Consider the following 15267-nt stretch of genomic DNA (forward strand, 5'->3'; position numbering starts at 1 on the left):
TGTGTTCTTTCTTCCCAATTCCTCCCCCTACAAAGACGACGTCTCAGTTTACTGTACTCTTTTCCTTCTCCCAACCAGTCTTAACTCTTGGACCAATGTTTTAAAGTTTCCCTACCTTTGAAAAAATAATGTTCAGTTCTTAAATGTTTTGCCAGATCTGGACCACACCCTGCCCTCTCCCAAAATCTTGGTTGTTTGTCTCCTATTGCACATAATCAATTATAGCCCTTTCAGGTTTGTATTTTGCATGGTGGGAGCTGATCCAGAAAGGAGATTGTGCTTGTGTGAGCTTGTGTGTTTACACAAACACACACACGTACACACACCTTGACAGAATTGTTTTGTCTCTGTAGAACTTAAGGGGATTTTCCTGAAACGGAGTTTTTCACTCGTAAGCAGATAAGCACTTGATAGAAAAAAAATAGCTGAAAATTTGACTCTTACCAGGTCATGCAAATCACCTAAAAGCAAAGAGCAGAATCCCCATCACTCTATCACCACAAGAAGTGGGAATCAATCATAAGCAATAAGTACAAAAAAATGCAGAGACACCCAGCAGAGCTCTCCAGTTGCGCTGTACATTTCCCTCTCCCCGTTGTTCTTCCCGGATTCAGTGTCAGACACCAACTCCGATGTTTGACAAAAAAGGGATACGGCAGATTGCCCACCAGCCGCAGCGTGTGCTGCCAAGTGAGAAATACAAGCTTGGAAACAGGCTCAAGATTCCAGCCAGGACAGCAAGGCTCAGAGCATCACACCAGTGACATAACTGAGCATGGTGGGGAGAGGCTGGAGGGGACGTGGGAAGTTATTGCATGAAATAACTCTGCAGTGCATGCAAAGGAGCTGTTTTCAGTACCCAGCAAGACAACTTCATCATTTAGGATTGCCAAGAGATAACTGCAGCCTTCTTCTTTCTGATTTTTCTTTTTTAACTAAGTCAAACAGCTAAATCCCCCTTTACTACTCAAATATGAATTTTCCAGCATAACTTTCCTGTGGATGTTCTGTACCTAAATTTTCTTTATTAGCTGGAGTAAAGTGACAATCAGCTTTCAGAGCACTTGGCAGAACAAGGATCACCCTGGGTCTAATTCACAACTTTGGGCTCCTACAACATTATAAAAGAAAGTTTACATCCTAGAAAAGACAAGAATCATCTTGTTAATTTGTTTGGTACAACAGTGTGAACAGCACATGTAGACAAATACTCAATTTGTCTTCAGACAGTTTTTAGAAGACAGACATTTTATCAGCGGATCTGTTAACACTTTCCTTCAGAAAATATGTTTCGCCTGCCAGCAAACAAACAACAAAATAATGTGTCATATCTGTAAAATGAGGGAGAGAAATAATCAAGATTAGCTTCAAAGTGTTGCAATAAAACAACAATAATCAAAGGCTGGAACACGGAACTCATGTTTCAGCCGTGTGCTCACAATCTCACATTTGCTCTTTTGCTCTGCAGTACCTGCAGACACGGTGGCATTACACGGTGATTCTCTCCAGTTCTGCTATTTAACAATAACCAGGGGAATGTGATGCTCATGAACCCAGCGTGCCGTGGGTTGGAAGGCACTGCTGGAAACCAAAGCACCTCACACAGGCTGTGCTACACCCAGATGATCCCAAAAGGCAAATCAGCTCCACGCTGGGAAAGGCACCCGGAGATGGTGCTGCTTGTTCCAACCCTTCTCAAGTCAAGAAGCACCACTGCAACTGACTTACCTACTGACTTAAACTACAGGGAAAAAACTGCAAAATTCTGTTATCTTTCTGTTTAACTTGACATAATAACTGCTAAATAAGTTCTCTATTTTGAATTCAGGGGTACAGAGGAAACTTTAACCAGCAAACACTACATGGAAGCATTTTTGAGTAAGGCTTCCAAGATCCTAAAAACATTTTTAGTAAGCTCCATAAATTGTAGTTCTAATTAAGGATTAAATTTGGAGACTAAACACCTCTTTATTTGAGGGCAGAGAGGCTTAAATCTTTTTGTATTAATGCTGAGCTATATCATCTGATATTTTTGCTATGACCAACCTATAAAACCTGTCAGCTTCACTCAGTTTACACAGGGCTTTAATTATGTTTAACTAGAATCTGAATGATCTAATTACTTAACATCTTACAGCACAAACTACTGAGGACATCTGGCTGAGCAACTGGCAAAGGAGTCAGGGAAATAAAACCACTCTTGTGTACCCTGCTCGGGACCCCTGCAAACAGCTCTCCCTCCAGACAGCTTCCTTCTTCCATCCCACCTGAACTTTCTGCTGCCTGAAAACAGCTCTGTGAGAACAAATCATCCACCAGCTCGAAAAAATAGTCAGGTGAAGAAAAACTCTTAGTGCCATGAGCAGGATGATGGGACTTTGAAGAAGTTTTTCGTTTTGCTTTGTTCATCATTGGGTGAAAATCCAGATCATGCTCTTGGCCTCTCCGGGCTCCTTCTCCCACCATTCTCCAGGAACTGAGACATGGGGAATCACCCCAAGCACAAGAACACTAAAACTGGTGTCAGCTCACCTACATCAGTGCCAGCATGAAGCTCTCACACCTGCAAGCCTCCAAGACTTTAAAGTGTGTAACCTCTAAGGGAGCAGATCTTAGTGAAACCAGAGAAAACTCCACTGTGAAGGGGGACTATGAAGTCACACAGAGAGCCCTGAGGTTAAACTGGGAATAAGCAGCAATATGAGCTGAGGATCCTTTTGGCCACGAATGCTTAAATGGTTTCCATGTCAGCCTTGGTCAGAGTCTTTCCCTTGGCCTGGCTCCCTGCCAGGGTGATATCACACTTCATACCTGAGCACTGTTCAAAGAAAAGGGTGCCCAAAACACAGGAAGCTGCTGTCGTGACCCATATTGAGCAGACAAGCTCCCACTTTAATCTCTTTGCCGTGAAACCGCAGCACGTTCACCCAACACATTAACCTGACGTGGTCAAAGAAGAAATAAACCTGAAAGTTCTGGTTTAAAACCCAGTTAAAGCTGCCGTTTTCTGTCTTTACTTTTCCTTAATGAACAGATGGAAACCAGCAATAACCATCTGGGTAAAGCAGCAATAGCTGTAAAGCACAATAATTCCACAAAAATACACTAACAAGGTCACTTAAGTGTTTCTCTAATTGTCTCTTGCCTGTGACCTTTTTCAAAGATCTCAGATGAAAAAACAAAACCAAAACAACTTATGAAAGATCCTTTGGCATCTCTGACAGCATCACAATTTGATTCTGTATCCTGGGGAAATTCCACTTGGGGAACAACATTCTGCCTTCCCAGATTCCCCCTACTTCCCCCCGACCTCCCAGGAAGAACATCCAGCTTTCCATGCTCCACGACAAAATTGATTATCCCTGAACGAGCAGTAAAACTAAACCATTCCTGTACTTGCAATGCAGCAAATGTTTTGGAATCCTTCAAGATCAAAGCCACTCTATTAATAAACTTATATTTTTATATTCCTTGCAGCTGAAAAATCCAATTAAAACACTAGAGTGACCTTTTAGCAGAGAACGACTGTCACAGTGAGGACAGGATCAGAAGACACCCAAAGCAGAGTTCCAGCAAAAATGGGATAGACAGGAAAAGAGACTCTTGCAGTTGTTTTACTTCACTCACTGGGGTGGTAAAGGGTGGCCTAATTCAATAGGAAGATCTGAGAGGCTTTTATTAGGTCTCCCAAGTAGTGTAACTGACAGTTAAACAAACAAAGTGTCAGGCCTTAAGTCAGCATTTAGAAAGTAAATTTATAATGAAGAGCTGACAATCAAGACACCGTACAAAGGGGCTGCTGCCAACCAACAACTTAAAAAAAAAAAAAAAGGCAGCTAGATATGGAATGAATTTTTCTTACCATTGAAATTAACTTCACAACTGGTTGGTAAAATGATTACAGCAAATAAATAGGGCACAAAACACTGTGAAGTGTGAGTGCAGCTTGCCATGACACCCCTGGAAGCAAGGCAAGAGCACAGGGTCCCAGCCCAGCAGCAGTGGCTGTGCTGTCCCACACCAGGCACCCCACTGCCTCACCAGCTCCCATCTCACCCACCTCACGCACAAAACCAAAGCACACCCAAAAAATGAAAACTAACACACAGAGCCATCATCTCCTGGTATCAGGAGCTTTCACATTGGCAGGAGAAAGGCTCTAACCCCAATTCCTGCCATCACCTTTCACCAGCCAGGATCCTGGCAGCTATCAGGAGTGCAAAGCCAGGGGCTGGAGACACAACAACCTTTGGCACACAGGCAGCAGCCAAGCACAGAAAGCACCTTTCCAACCCAGCAGACCGTGCTGCATGGCCAAGCAGAGAGTGCTGCAGTCCCAAAGTAACTTTTCAGCCCTTGCAGTGAAGTTAATTTTTAAGATGGCACGTACAACAGCTCTGGTGCACAGTGACCACTTTCTAAGATCCTGAAATCAATCTGAACTATTAAATTCTTCTTCTAATTCCAGTTAAAGTAGGTTTTCACAGTTCCAATTTTAGCCTTCAAGTTCTATTTACAGGACAGAAAATCCCAGATAGTGACACTAATCAAGTTTTACTTAGCTTGGCATATTAAAGAACTAACTATTCTCAGGGTATGCCAGAACATCTCAGATGCTAACAGATTTTAATTTATCATCTAAACCAAGCTGATCACAGCACAGTGTGTGTGATGTTTTAATAATTTGTGCTGTATTTAACACATCACTCCAAGAAAAAAATGCCACACAGTTCTGGTCTCACTAGCTGATGGCCTGGAGCACAGCAAAGGCCTCAAAAAGAGAAAAAAATGTGTACTAGGAATAGTACAGAAGAACTCAGCTTTTACAATAAAGCTTTCCAGCTGTGGGACTGACCAAAACTCTGCCAGCACTTAAACGAAAACGTGAAACCACCTCCTCCTCATGAGCATGGAAACAGCAAACCATTGGACATAAAACTGAGAGCATGGCTTTGTAAGACAGTTTAATTTGATTGCAATCCTGACCTAAACTCGGGAATTAATCCTCAGTCCTGCAGGGGTGAAGGACTGTCAGTAACACTGATGGCCCACAGAGTTTGACAGGATCAGGAAAGTACAAAAATAAAATTCTTACAAAATACAGAATAAATTCTTATAGAACAATTCTTCCCTCCCTACTGTCTGCTTCATCCTGGGAAGCAAGAGCACAGCACCCCCTGAGCTCACCCCTACAGAGCCACAAGTACCCACTCACTTTGGGGAGGAATGAAAAACAGATATTCTGAGTTTCAAGTGGTAATTAGGAGTATAAAGTACATTTGCCTAAGAAAACAGACAAATGTGTAGTGAACAGAGGCAGAGAGATGAGCTGAGGACACAATATGAGCAAGCTGCCCTTTTCCAGAATCCCAAGAATTTTAAAAGCAACACTCCATGCCAAAGAAAATGTGCAGAAACCTATAAGCAAAAGAAAACTAGAGCTCCTGAAAGAGACAGGGCAGAGCTGGAAGAAGGGAAGGGAAGAGAAACCAGTGCACTCAACTGTATTTTTTAAATTCATGAAACACTTGCACTCACCTAAAAGAAACTGAGGTTACAATTGTGTAAACAACTCAGCACAAAAGTCTCTCCACAGAAAATCAATTGCAAGACTACTGGCTCCTTGTTTTTAAATGTTTAATATTATCCCATCCCCACAATTAATATCAGAAAAGCAACTGTGCTCATTCCAGACATACCAAACCAAAGCTGTTTTATCAGTATTAACACACACAGATCTGCAGCAGAAAAACAGATATGTAGTCCACTGACAAAATTAACATTCTCGTGTTTCAGATTCTAGACAAAGGGTACATTTTATTTATGGATGAAAATGAAGCAAACATCTTTAAGTGACAACATGATACAAATTTACTTTGATGTGAACATGCAATAAAACAAGTAAACACCCAATAAAAATAAAATGAAAAATAATTACAGACAAGACACAAGTATAAATTTTATTGAGCTAGTGTGACAACATTTGTGTGTCACATCAACGAAATAACAAGAAAATGAATGGAATTGATTAGAAACATGAGATAAAAGCAAAGATGAGAGGCTGCTGGACTAGGATGGAGAGATTCATCTTTGCTCTCATCTCAACCCTGGGCTGGGCAGAAAGGGCAGCTCCTTCAAGCAAGCTCAGCCAGAAACTCTGACTACACACGAGCTAAAACTTCAGCACATGCAGCAATGTTCACTGGGTGTTGTGCTAAACAGGGATAAAGTTTATCCAGCTTTGCCAAGCTCAGGAGCACAGCCCCAGCACAGAGCAGGACATGAGCAGGAGACAGGAGATGGATATTCCTGATGGCACAAGCAGCACAGATAAAGCAAACCCCCAAGCCTACTGACAGCACAAGCAGGCTGCTGCTACACTGCAGAGCCTGGGTAATTGGGATGTAAGGGAAAAGTTGAAAGAAAAGGTCTCAAGCTACCCCATGCTATGTATTTGGTGAGTTACGAATTTCAGCCTTCAAGTACAGGTGCAGCACATCACGTAAGAGCTGCTCTGCATATCTCCCCTCTCTCCGGCCATCCAGGGGGCCCAAAGGCTCCCTGTCCCTAAAGCCACCTCACTGTCCTTAAAACCACCTCACTGTCCTTAAAACCACCAGAGCACGGCTTGGGATGGAAGAGCCTCCCTGCCCCTGGCTGGCAGAGCCTGGCCTGTCCTGCTGGAACAGGGAGCTGTTTCAAACCTTGGCCTGAAGCTTGAAATGATGCAACCACAAACTGCTGAATTTTTAATTCAGCATTCATATCGCTGACTGCCTATAATGTAAATTTTAAACAGCTTTCAATATACAGAGAAATCTGAAGGGAAACTTGATAAATTGTACATTACACCAAACAACAGGGAGGTATGTTTTAAAGTGTGTCTATGTAGGAGTAACTCTAGATTATAACTATAACCAAGGGCAAGAAACATTTTTTCCAGTGATTTAGTACCAGTCATTCTCAATATTCTTTTAGGACAACCAACACTTTTTTCACATTCATTTCTGTAGAAATTGTTTTCAGCAACAGCCTGAAAAGTGCCTACAAATCAGCACGTTCTCTGACTGAGCCATTTACAATGCTGAGAACAAAGGTGCAGAAAATGTAACCACTGAGTCTTGTTTATCTACAAGACAGAATTAAGAAGCAGCAAAACCCAACAGTAACTGCTAACTCACAATCTTGTATCTCAGAGAGGGGCTGGGAGCACTATCAGTGTTTCCCAGATGGAGAAGCAAACCAGTGCAGGCAAGGGATGTGTTCAGGGGATGATGGGGCAGCTCCTGGCAGTGGGACTGCAACTCCCAACTCATCTGAGAGTCACTGCCACCTCCTGACCGTGCTCACGCTGAATCTGCAGCAGTTCAAGGCTCTGGGTGTCAGCACCAGTGCCCAGAGTGATGTTCACATACAGACATTTTCGAAGGGCTGATACACACCAGCTTCAGCTCAGCCTTGGTAAGAGGAATCTTTCGTTTTCTTTAGAATATTGGTTCAGCAACACCATGAAACCACAAACACCTACCAGAGATACTGAGAGCAGAAGGAGCAAGACTTAACCCATCAGGCTTCCACTGCATCTCATCATCTGCAACACTCCCTTTTGGTTTTGCAGTTTAGTTTCTACAGGAATAAGCCAGAGCATTTCCACTCAAAACATACAAGCTTTTGCCAGCTAAGATATATCTAGCCTGAAAAAAAAAAAAAAAAAAAAAAAAGCAAAAGCTAGGAAATTCCCTGGGTTTTTTGCCCCCTCCTTTATTTTTCAGTAAGGACAGCAAGAATGTTTCTCCTATTCATAATACCTGAAAATACCATGCAGGTGGATAAAAAGCTACCAGGAAACACAAACCCTTGATTGTCTCAGGGCAACACTAAAAACTGCCAGTGCACTCCGAAGTCACACCACCACCTCAGCATCTCATGGACAAATTTTCCCAGGATGTTCCCACAAGGACAGCCTGGAGGCAAACCCCAGGTGATCTAAGGTGAGCAAGTGCAGGTGAGGTGGATTTGGTGGCAACACCACAGCCAGGCATTTGTTGGGAGACCCACCACAGTGCAGTGCCCAATATTTATATAAAGGCTAAAATAAGCTCTCTTCTCCCATCTGTACTGCAAGAAGTTTCATTTCCAAGTCCTAGGTTTATGCTCACTCCTTACCTCCTTCCTTTCTTCACCAGTTCCCTCTACCCCGCCACTCCTTTAAGCAGTGTCATTTCCCCCACACCACTTGTTTTAATTTTTACTTCCCTCTAACATTGTTGCCCTTAGCTAGTCACACGTGAGCCACAGACAGAAACCAACATTTCTCAGCAAGGAAAGACCTCTGCAATGTGTCAGAACTGCTCCTGCACACGCCCTCCCCAAGCCCATAAAAGCAATCCCGCGGTGACGTGACAGAGCAGCAGCGCTGGACCATCCCAGCTCCACAGCTCCAGGGATGTGATAACATGTTTCCAGGAATCAGACCATGGCTTGGTCTCACCTGAATTCCCACATGCAGCGCACACCTCGGCTCACCTATACAAAATCACTGGATTGAGCAAGAGGAATGGTCATGTTCCCATGGAATTTGTGCAGCCATTTAGCCATATTTTATCCTATCATTCACAGAAAGCTTGTGCTGGCACTCCAGATGCTGCAGTCTCCAGGCTTGCTCATTCACTAAGGTACATTTCCACACAAAAGAGCAGAACCACAGGATCTGCTCGGCTCTGATGTATGAACTCCTCTGAAAAGCCTCCGAGACAGCCGTGGCCTACATCCGTACGTGCCTCAGAGTGCTCACAACCAGAGACACAAAGATATGGGGGAATTCAAAGCATCTAAACACAGCAGCTTAAAATACTTCTGTGCATCTGCTTTAGAGCCTTTCAAAAATGAGTAATCTTCACCTCTGTCTTCCCAGAGCACATCACTGGGGTCCATGAGGAGGAGGAGGAGGGTGAGCAGCACCCCAGCTGCCCTCCCTGCTCCTCACGAAAGGCAGCACAGCTCCAGCCCCCACAGAAACTTCCTTATTGCCCCAACTGCCGACAAAGGAATCGAATTATTGCAAGGCAAGGGGGCAAGTGAATTGCCAGGGAGGCAAAAAGCTGTTAGACATGAGTGTGACAGGCTCCAGCTGCAAACCCCTGCCTGCTGTAACACACGCACGGGAGCTGTCGGGCATCTCTCGGCTTTAACACCTTCATACCAAAAATTATCTTTATTCAGGGTAAATGTTTAACTCTGCTAAGTCACAGGAGGTGCAAGTAACACTGCAGTGTCTTGCTAGAGACAGAACAGAAGCACAACCAGGGTACAGTGGTGGATCTTCTGCAAATTCCTCACTGCCTAGAGCTTTCCTGGAAATCCAAATTACTGTTGGACAGGAGTGGAGACCTTTGTTACATTCAACAACCGACACCCAACTGTGTTTAATCTTTTATAAAAACTTAACATTCAACAATCTGTCTGCATTCCACGTTCTGCACAATCCAACCAGTGCAATAGCCTGTATTTTCTTCATTATAACTGCCAATAAAGGCAGAAATCACTGATTTGCCTTGTCAAAGCAGAGACAACAAAAACAAGCTGAGAACATATGTCACAAAATGAGTAGGATTTATCTTATGTTCACTAATTTAAGGGCACTATTTCTGACTGTGAGGTCCAAGTTTCTCCCATCTTTCCTGGTACAATCAACTCCATGTGTGAGCACTCCAGTACAAGTCTTCTCACCCAACACTCCTTGTCTTCTGCAAACAATCCCATTTCAGCTTTCCCCCTCTCTCATCCTCAAATCTTTCTCCTCACTCCCCCAGTCCAGCATAGTGGACCATTGTCACTATATTCCCAGTACAGAAAATATTGTATTTTCAAGGCCTTCCCACCAAAAATATGGGAAAGAACCAAGCACACGTGCAGGAAAAACCTGGATACACAAGATGGGAACTTACTACCTTGCTTACATAGAAAGGCTGCAAGCCAGTGCACACTGCCTGCTTGGTGCCTTAAAAAATACCAATCATCCACACATGTGTCTGTTCTCTACCCAATAAATAAACTGCCTTTATTCTCAGCCTCAGTGTGATCAAACTGAAACTCTGGATTATGCATTTTTCTACATCCACTTTTTGCATTACAAATCAGCTTGCAAATAAAGAATAACTGTTCGCTGGAATTTTAGACTGCATGTAATTTCTTCCCTAGAAAATGTTTCACCCCTTACTTATTTGGTATTGTCAGATACAGCCAATCAGTGTGATTTTTCCTCAGAAAACTCCCAACCATTACCATATCCCAAATCCTCCCTACTGCACATCTCAATACATCATCCAATTAACCACAAACTTGGCACTAGAGCAGAGTGACCGAAGCACGCAGTGACTCTGCCACATTTCTGATGGGCATTATTTCATTGCAGGAATAGAACAAGGGATAGGAAAGCTCTCAGAGATTTATTCCCAAGGAACAGGACTCAAGGAATCCTATGAAAGACAAGTTCTTGTGCCAGAAGTACATCAAGGGCCTTTCTTCTGGTATGTCACGTCTGGTGGGTGTCCAGGGACATCACCCTGACTGCCACCAGCTGCCAAAGCCTTCCTGCTGCGGGGGAGCAGGGATTGCTCTCGGAGTATCCTGGCAGCAGTGCCCTGGCTTTGCCATCCCTCCCTTCCTGCAGGAACACCCCGCTGCTTTCACCTCTCCTCTCCCAGCAGCTGAGGGGAGCAGAAATGGGGCTACAGCAGCTGGAGACTCTGCTCCACATGCACATTCAGCTACCACCATAAAGAGAGAACCACTGACTGCTTTTAGGACAGAAACAATTCTATAACAACCTGCACAGATACCAAAATTAAACACTCAGATCTGACCACTAATTCCACTTCTGATGAAGCATACAAACTCCTTCACAGATCAGCATGTGCTCTGGTACCATCAGACCCAACTAAAAGATGCTAACAACTCCACCTGCTTGTAATTCAGTAACAGAAGTACTTCAGTATTTAAAAGCTACTAATTACAACTTAGTTTTTCCAGATTCTGTTACAGATTTTATAAGATCAATGGTTTACCCTAAACAATTAGTCACAGCCTGCACAGAACTAATATTCTATCCTTACTTTAATCATATATGATGCAATACCAGGATGAGATTTTAAAAAACAAACACATTAGCAAGATTTGCCTTTTAGATTTTCACTCCCCAGCTTGATGGTAACGAGTTCTGCCATTCTGCTCAAAAGCAATAAGAAACTGTACTTTTTACCAGAATGTGAGCCTCTCCTAAAAAGCTACAATGACATTTTGAGAACTTGTGTTTATTGTCAAAATAACTACAGATAGTTTAGTTTTCAAACAGTATTAACTTCTTCCATTTGTCCTCAGATCCAACTCAGAGCTGTGGCTCAAGCTAGATTTACTCCTGTTGGTCAGAGAGACAAGCTGCCTCCTCTGCTATTGATATACACACCCATATTCAGAAATATTAAGCAAACTGTCAAGGAGAGTTGCACGCTGTGCCCACGGGAACACGACGCTCCTTTTCCTGTTCTCCAGCAAAAGGTTGTTTTTAGAGTGAAGGTGATGGGGACACCAAAAACTACAAACAAACCAGGACCATGGAACAGCAGGTTACCTTCACGCTGCTGATCTGATTCCAATCACACAGCTGCTTCCAGACGGGACGTGCAGCTTTAACTGGAGGGCAGCAGAATTTCACCTGCATTTACTGCCACAGTACTCACTGTTTGCGAGGGGCTGTTTTCTCTGAGCACTGCAACTCCCTCCCCATCAAACATGGGTCCATCTGCCACCACACAGCAAACTGAGGCAGCAATGCCATGCCCATTCCAGTTTCTTTAGGAATCATGCCAGCCTTTACTACAGAAAAGGGTTAATGTTCAGCTGCGTGCCTCACAGGTAGTCTCCAGTGAAGAGCCCCGTTTGATACCTGTAGGAAGCTGCCATTTTTGCATCTCATATTCCATTTGTGAACAGACCTTTTTGTTCTTTAATCCAAGTTCTGAATTATTTAATCCTGTCTCCAACACTTGAAACATCTTTCCCTATAAACAAGGGGTTATTTAGCGAAAGGAAATAAATAATTTAAAAAGTCAGACCCTAAAGTGTTCCTGGCTCTGTTTTTAATTAATATTGATACAATCTGGAGAAACCTGCTGCTTAATATTACAAGGCAGGTCGAAGCTCATCAACAGTTAAACATCTCCTTCTAACAGAAGGTGGAAGAGGAAGTTGGGAGCAGCCGGGTACGCGGCGCTGGCTGCCAGCGATCGGGGACTGCCCAGTCCCAGCTCCTCACAACTTTCTCATGCACAGAGAGCTTCAAAGCCCTCACACCCTGAGCTCCACGAGCTGGAGTTCTGCAGGGCTCAGGTGGAATTGTGTTAAGCATAAATCCTCCAGGCTTTCGCCCTGGAACAGAGAGTACACGGAAGTATTTTTATTTTCTACAATTCCACGCTCGAAATACGTCAGCGCAAGCGAAGGACGGGGACGGAGGGAGGCATGGACAGTTCTGTGGGACTGAACTTCATCCCTGGGAATGATAGTTTTTATAGCACATTGCTTCATCTGCAAGTGGGAGTAAATATTACACTACCTCTTCGTGCAGATGGGTGGGTAAAAAGAAAAAATAAAAAGCTAATTTGAAACAAATTAACTATTCTGCATACGGAGGAAGGTATTCTCGCCCTCCCCGGTCACTCCAGGGCTCTCTGCAGACAGAGTGCATGCAAAGTTAACAAACTCTGTGCTGCTCACAGCCTGCCTGCTGAACCTGCCAACAGGTGAACAGCCTCAATCCGCAGCACGGATAATCACCAGTCCTCAAAAGCAGGTAATGAATATTGTTCAAACAACTCTAAGCTGGCGTTACCAGAATGCTTCAAAGGAGAAGCTACAAGCTGTTCAAGTCAGACTGTCACATTTAGTCTGCAAAATCGAGATTAAGGTTTGTACAGTGAGACTCCACAACAGGTTTTACAGTATGCCCAGAAATTAAATTATGATAAAAGTGAGCTATTTTTTACTAAAAACAGAATAGAACAATCTATCAAAATGCCATTTGGCTGTGTTCATTACATTTTAGAATTTAATTTACATGATAGATACTTTAGCATAATATGTTTTAATCAATAAGCATTTCTGAAGGCTTTATTTTTATAGGCAATATTTAGACTTGTTCACCGTTAAATGTAACGCCACGGCAGCGATGTTCAGAGCGTTTATTTTCCTATGCTAAGCAAGTACAACCACACGTACACAGAGGCAAAAGCAAAAGTCCGCAATTAGAGATGTCAGACCTTGTTTAACTACATCTTAATTTAATCCATTTTATTTTATACAATTCTACATCTGGATCTCATTTTCTGTATTCCTGTAGGTATTCCGGGTCACTATTAAGAACCCTTTCAAGTTAGCAAAGTTCAGCCAAGTCTACCTTAATCCAAAACCTTTAAAAGAAACAATAAAACGCGAAAGGGGGTGGAAGACGACAGAGAAACCTGAAACAAAACGCTACTTCACCCCACCTCCTAATGCACCTGAAAGTCGGAAGGGACCGGCCTCCCAGCACAGATCCCATGCAGCACTTCCCCTTTCCGGGGCAGCTGGGGTGGGAGTTTTGAATATCATATATATATATATATATTATATTATATCGCTCCCGCACGCCCGGCCGAGGGGAAGGGAGGGCGGCAGGAGCCGGGTCCCGCTGCCGGCCCCCTGCGAGCATCCCCTCACCTCCAGCGGGAATGCGGCTCTGCCCAGCATCAGCGCACCATCCCTCCGCCTGCCGCAGCCTCCGGCCGCTCCACCGCCGCCTCCGCGGGGGCCAGGGTGGGCAGCCGCCGGCTTTCGAGCCAATTTATTTAAACGGGAGGCAGCGGCGGGTTTGGAGAGGCAGGGCAGCGCCTTCCTGCGCCAATCAACTGGGAGACACGCGTGTTGCAATCCCATTCACGGCGGGAGCAGCACCGATACAGCGTCTGACAACCCCCCCGGCCCGCCCCGGCCTTATCTGTAGCCCGGCAACTCAATTAAACCGTGGGGCCGCAATTCCCCCGGGGACGCTCCCCCGGGGCAGGGGGAGGGAGGCCGGTCTGCGAGGACTTTCCCTCGCAGGAAACGGCACTTCTGGGCTCTCCCGAGCCAGCACAGTAAAGCATCAATATTCCGCTCATCTGTCAGATCCTGGACAGCAGGAGAGGCTGGAGAGCCCGTGAATTATGTAACGTGCCCTCCCGCCGCCGCGGGGAGATGCGCCGCGGTGCCCCCCGCGGCCGGGACGCCCCCGCGCCCCTCCCCGCGCCCGGCGCCGCCGCTGCCCTCCCGAGCCCCCTCTCCGCGCACCGGGCGCTCGCCCCTTCCCACCCCGCGGGACCCTCCACCGCTCGCTCCCTCCCTGCCGGCCGGTGCCCCCGCGTCCCCTCCCCTCGCGGCCCGGCGCGGTGCCCGCGGCGGTCGCAGGGCGGCGGCCGGAGCCCCGCGCCCGGCGGAGCGACCCCGCGGCGGCGGCGGGGAGCGCCCGCCCGCCCGGCCGGCACCACAGCGCCCCCAGCCCCCGCCGCTCCGCGCCTGCACCGCCAGCCCGCCCGGCGCCCCCACACAAAGTCCCAGCACTCGGTAAACTTTCCCCGGCTCCCGGCGGAGGAAAAGCGGCGGGGACGCGGCGGCGGGAAGGGGGCAGGCGGCGGGGAGGGAGAGGGAGGAGGCGGGCGGGGGATGAGCGGCGGCCGCCGGGAGTCCCGCCGCGCCCGCCGCCCCGCACGGCCCCGCCGCCGGGGGGGAGCGCGGAGCGGGGAAAGAGCAGCCCGGGACGGAGCGGGCGAAGCGGCGGCAGCCCCGGCAGCGGCGGCTCCGGCGCCATCTTGGGCTGATCGATGAATTGAACAAAGAGGATCAATTTCCGATGGGGCCGGTGATCGATGGCGGGGGGGGCGGAGGGAGCGGAGCGCCGCGGCCGGGCGGAGCGGGGGGTTCCCTTTAGGCGGCGCGGGCCGGCAGCGGGAGGAGGAGGGGGAGGCCGGGCCCGAGGGAAGGCGGAGAAGGGAGGGAGGGGGGGTCCGGCGGCGCGGCCCGGCCGGTGCGGCGAGCGGGGGAGCCTGACCTGCAGCTGCTGTAAATCAAAGCGCTTCCAATATTGAAACATCGATCCCACATTGGCCGCCATCTTGAGACATATTGAGACAGAGTGAGCGGCTGATAGAGAGAGAGGGGCTGGAGTTCAGGAGCCGGGAGGGAGGGGGAGGGAGG

The 15267-nt window shown here is 46.5% G+C and overlaps 1 protein-coding gene across 5 annotated transcripts in view; it reads right to left on the bottom strand.

Annotated features, from left to right (window-relative positions):
• Positions 1-15254, bottom strand: part of CUX1 (cut like homeobox 1) — a 266545-nt gene extending 251291 nt beyond the window's left edge. For all 5 annotated transcript variants that reach the window (XM_041482906.1, XM_041482904.1, XM_041482905.1 and 2 more), the window contains exon 1: positions 15122-15254. In XM_041482906.1, coding sequence (XP_041338840.1) covers positions 15122-15184 — 63 coding nt within the window. In that variant the 5' untranslated portion in view covers positions 15185-15254. The remainder of the gene's footprint in view (positions 1-15121) is intronic.
• Positions 15255-15267: the final 13 nt, after the last annotated feature.

Source organism: Pyrgilauda ruficollis, unplaced genomic scaffold, assembly GCF_017590135.1.
Source record: "Pyrgilauda ruficollis isolate IOZ18807 unplaced genomic scaffold, ASM1759013v1 scaffold59, whole genome shotgun sequence".
Taxonomy (NCBI): Eukaryota; Metazoa; Chordata; class Aves; order Passeriformes; family Passeridae; genus Pyrgilauda; species Pyrgilauda ruficollis.